The sequence below is a fragment of the Wyeomyia smithii genome, chromosome 2 (assembly GCF_029784165.1).
Source record: "Wyeomyia smithii strain HCP4-BCI-WySm-NY-G18 chromosome 2, ASM2978416v1, whole genome shotgun sequence".
In the NCBI taxonomy this organism is placed as follows: Eukaryota; Metazoa; Arthropoda; class Insecta; order Diptera; family Culicidae; genus Wyeomyia; species Wyeomyia smithii.
The window spans coordinates 86,576,408-86,580,976 of record NC_073695.1 but is presented as its reverse complement, the minus strand read 5'-3'; the positions used below and the strand labels follow the sequence as shown (position 1 = coordinate 86,580,976).

Sequence of the window (4,569 nt, the reverse complement as noted above, 5' to 3'; positions counted from 1 at the left end):
TCTGCCTTATACAATTAGGTGTATTTATTTGAAATAAATATTTATTTTCTGTTTAAATCAGTGGATTTTTGAAATACTATCACAACACCATATTAAACTTGATTAATCTTCAGACTGTTATTATTTGCTTGATTTGCTTTGAATCTTCTACTCAAACAGAAAACAACATTTTTCTACAAAACGTCTAGTGATGCAAGAACTATTCCGCACTTGATACAAAGAAAGTCTCACTCAACATCGAAGGAAATACACTAAGGTCGCTTTTTACCTGGTTTTTTCTACGCGGGTTTTTTTCACGCGGCTTTTTTATGCGGATTCCGGAATTTACGCGGTTTTTTACGCGGATTCCGGAATTTACGCGTTTTTTTACGCGGTTTCCGGAATTTACGCAGTTTTGTTTTACGCGGCACGTATCCCCCGCGTAAGAAGCGACTTTAGTGTAACGCATTTGAAACCCAAAATATCGCGGTATATCGTAACATTTCTAAGAAACCAAACCGTACAAAACTGCAAAGTAAGGGTACTAGGCTAACTTGTGCAGAGCATTATAATTCTATCATCAGAAAAGTAAACAATATGTTGGGGTTTTTTTAGGTGGTTCAGCCACAATTTCGAAAAGACATACACTATTAAGCTATCACACGTTGTGAATATAAAACCAATTCTAGAATTTTGGACTGTTTTTTTCCTCCGCATACACTTGACAAAACTTGCCATGCTATATGCTATTCTTAATCACTAGCATTATTCCTCACTATACAGAATCTAGTAAGATACTATACAAGAACCTAGTAAGCAATAGAAATGCTTTTCAGCATGTGAGAAAAACCTTGTAAACATTGTATATAGTGTACTTTTTTAAAATTTCTACAAATAATGTTCTCTTTCAACATAATATTTTAATCATTTTTTCGTGAAATGAAGCAACCTAATTTATATTGTATATCACATATACAATATAAATAAATAATATGAAATCTATCTGAAATTTTTCGCCACTACTTTCCAAACTTCTTATTCGTTTTGTCTCTCGGAAGACGCTTTGTAACAAGTGTAATGTTGCAATGTACCACAAAGTAGAACTCAACAAAGCATATTTCCGCGACAGAACGCTGATAAGCGCGTAGCATCAGCCGAGTTCATTTCACGCGAGGACCAGTAGGTTGTATACAAATCACTGACTGATGCGAAAAATGGCGACGTCGTTCTGGTACTTCGTGTAAGCGAAATCAAATATTCTGAATTAAATGGAAAATTTAACTATAATTAAATCTCTTCTTTAGCCTGATCGGGATTTGCGTTCTGGCGCAACTTGTCGACGGTCGACGGGAGATCAAGTTCAACTGTACCTTGACCGCTAACTATTATGATTGTCTTTTCCGTGATGTTATCATTCGAAGCGAATCAGAAGCCGATAGCATCTTTTTCGGTGAGCAAAACTTCAACGACACTAGTATAGCATTTCGTGACTGCTCGATGGTGGTGCTCCCGAAAAAAGTGTTCGAAACCTTCCCGGCGATACAGTATCTTTCAAGTGACGCGTGCAACATCCAAAAGCTTCTCAGTGGAACATTCGCCAATGCCCAGCGGCTTCAGGAACTGCATCTCTACAATAACAAAATATCGAAGCTAAATAACTTTGTGTTCAATGGAGCATTGCAGCTAGAAGTATTGTCTCTTTATAACAACACGATCAAATATTTGGAGGAACATGCATTCGATGGACTCGGGCATCTGCGTCAGCTGTACATGGATGACAATTTAATAGAAAAGCTACCTGAGAGTTTGTTCTCCGGATTGGAAGAGCTGCAGGTTCTGGAACTGCAGAACAATAAAATTAAGGAAATCAACGATGATCAGTTCATTCTGTGCTCAATGATGAGAGAGTTAAACCTTTCGACCAACATGATTAACACCTTCAACATGACTCAACTGATTGGATTGAACAAGCTAGAAATTTTGGATATCGGGAAGAACTATTTGGATGAAGTCTATGTAACGAAATACCTTCGCACCCTGAACGCACAGGAGAATCAAATCAGTCGAATCCTAATGGACCAAGGAGATTTTTTCCAGCTAACTCATTTGAATTTATCCCGAAATAACATAGCCAACATAAATAATATTTTCAAGTTTCGCAACCTTATCGAGCTTGATGTGTCGTACAACGAACTAATTACGCTTGATTTTGTGATATTCGCTTTCATGAAAAATCTCAAAGATATTAAACTGAACAACAACCATTTATGGATCATAGACAATGGCATACCGGCACCGGCGAAATCTCTTCGCACACTAAATCTCGCCCACAACAAGTTTCTATTTATTGATTTGGCTGTGTTTGATACTTTCCCGGCGCTGGAAAACATTTACCTCCATGGAAACGAGCTAATCGACATGCGTATCGAAGATGTGGAGCAAAACTTCCCCTACCTGGCGCTGGTTTCCACCGATAACAACGACTGGGACTGCATTAATCTGATGAACATCGTTACGACACTGGAACGGGCTTACGTCAAATGGTCCGCTGCTAACCGGAACTGCACCAAGCCAGAACAGCACAAATTCATCTGCTGCACCTCAACCGAACATCACCTGCGAGAGAAAATCGTCCGACTCACGAAGGAAATCTATAAATCGCGCAAAATGATCAAACAGCTAATCATGGAAAATGCTGAGCTGAGAACGGAAGTGGAAACCCAATTTCTGCCGACCGATTAACTAGCAGCTGGTATGTATGTATGTATGTAACATGTACTGTATTTCTCTGCAATGATTCCCTAGTTGGTAGATGTAGTCGTTAAATGGAGTTTTTTGATTTAAAATTTGATAAATAAATTTTAAAAAATATCAGGATGGTATGTTTTGTAGTTTTAAATTTTATTTATTGATATTTTTGCTCCACTGCTACTTGCAGCAAATCCCATCCACCAAACGTTGTCCAGCCTTGCATTTTTCGATAGTGCTTCGGTACTCAGTTATGGCATGTTTAAGTTCGTTGGTTAATTCACCAACACGATCACACAGGAAATCGTTTCCATCCAATATCAGACGCACCAGAACCGGAAACTTGTCGCCAATACGTTTCGCGTTGAATTCGGTCAACTGATTATAGCCCACGTCTAGCTTGATGATACGGGGCAACGTACGGAATGTGTCCATGTCAAACCGCGTCAGCCGATTGTGGGCCAAGTGAATGTACTTTACATACCTTACGTCATTGACTAATGTGTTGGAAATTGACGCTATTTTATTCCCGTCTAGTTTGAGCAGAATAAGATTTTTGAACTTCTTCACCGAATTGAAGTCGAACGTCTCCAGCTGATTGTAGGACAGATCTAGTGTAACCAGTTTGTTGAGGTTGGGGATCTGCTCTATGCTTGTCAATCTGTTGTAAGACAATCTAAGAAAGATGAGTGCTGGCTCCTTACCCAATGCTTCCACTGATTGTATCTGATTATTTGATGCCACCAACTTTCTCAAATTTTTCGGAATACTAACTGTTTTGAGACGGTTATGGCTAACATCGATGGCATCTACAGACCACTCACGTAAAAATTGACGCAGCTCAAACTTTTGCAATGCATTGTGAGACACGTTCAGCGTGATCAATTCGGTACAGCTGGTAAATAATCCATCATCAATTTTTGAGAGCATGTTATGCTGAAGTTCCACAACCTCAACGGCAACCAATGGAGTAAACACATTCGGTGATAGTGCTGCAATTCGATTACTGCTCAGATTCAACTTTTTCAACTGACTCAACCCTCCAAAGGCATTAGCTGAAACATCACTGATATCATTCTGAGCCAAATCTAAGCTGTTAATTTTTCCTGCGCCATCAAAGAGATTGTTTCCCAACGCGGAAATTTTATTCCCAGTTAAGTTTACTTCCCTAATACGTGTAGCGGATAGAAAAGAACCACTTTGAAGAGCCTTGATTCCGCTGTAGCTTCCGTCAAACACTTCAATGTTGGGAAATTTCTGAAAAACTGCAGCCGGAAGCTGAAACATAGAAGACGATTCGAATCTTACGCTTTTCGGCGAGTCGGTATTCGACGAAAAGGTTGCTTTTGCAAGCAATTCACTTGTCTTGAGTTGAACATCTCGGAACAAACAGCTGTTCCCTTCCACCGTGCATCGGTAATCACGAGCTAATGCAACGTTCACTATCACAAAAAAACTAAAAAGAGGATGCCAGTTTCCTTGAGATAAAATAAACATCAGATTAGTGAAGAAATTTACCTCAGAACAACTATAGTACACTTTAGATCCATCATTTTGCTCCTCACACTTTGCCACAGAAAACACAACTGAAGACGATTATCATCAGAGCAACTTTTATAGAAAAAAATCAATGAATTATCTGTATACAGTGGAAATACGAATACGTCAGTGATTATACGTTCACCATGAATAGTCAGTGTATGAAGCTGTCAAAGAATACAAAATAAACTTTCCAGTTGAGAGAACAGTTTGCTATTCGCAGAAGTGCTACATCCGAGAATTTTTACGGAGAACTTAATCGGGTTTCGTTTCTCGGTGAAAGAGGAGTTTTGAAAGCATAAC

The 4,569-nt window shown here is 39.0% G+C and overlaps 2 protein-coding genes across 2 annotated transcripts; one reads left to right on the top strand and one right to left on the bottom strand.

Annotated features, from left to right (window-relative positions):
• The first annotated feature begins 1,142 nt into the window (after nucleotides 1-1,142).
• On the top strand, nucleotides 1,143-2,853 carry LOC129721433 (leucine-rich repeat-containing protein 15-like). The gene is made up of 2 exons (XM_055673988.1): nucleotides 1,143-1,219; nucleotides 1,284-2,853. The coding sequence occupies exons 1-2, from the start codon at nucleotides 1,185-1,187 to the stop codon at nucleotides 2,719-2,721; spliced, it is 1,473 nt and encodes a 490-aa protein (XP_055529963.1). The 5' UTR covers nucleotides 1,143-1,184; the 3' UTR covers nucleotides 2,722-2,853.
• Nucleotides 2,248-4,352, bottom strand: LOC129721435 (leucine-rich repeat-containing G-protein coupled receptor 4-like). Its single transcript, XM_055673991.1, has 2 exons — nucleotides 4,246-4,352; nucleotides 2,248-4,183 (listed from the first exon to the last, which is right to left on the bottom strand). Exons 1-2 carry the CDS (start codon nucleotides 4,278-4,280, stop codon nucleotides 2,908-2,910), a joined length of 1,311 nt encoding a protein of 436 aa, XP_055529966.1. The 5' UTR covers nucleotides 4,281-4,352; the 3' UTR covers nucleotides 2,248-2,907.
• Nucleotides 4,353-4,569: the final 217 nt, after the last annotated feature.

Bases quoted from the DNA above. Each gene is read 5' to 3' on its own strand.
- LOC129721435 (XM_055673991.1), bottom strand. From the start codon at position 4,280: ATGATGGATCTAAAGTGTACTATAGTTGTTCTGAG. The intron at 4,184-4,245 runs GTAAATTTCTTC...TCCTCTTTTTAG, and splicing joins TGTACTATAGTTGTTCTGAG to TTTTTTTGTGATAGTGAACG.
- LOC129721433 (XM_055673988.1), top strand. From the start codon at position 1,185: ATGCGAAAAATGGCGACGTCGTTCTGGTACTTCGT. The intron at 1,220-1,283 runs GTAAGCGAAATC...TCTCTTCTTTAG, and splicing joins ACGTCGTTCTGGTACTTCGT to CCTGATCGGGATTTGCGTTC.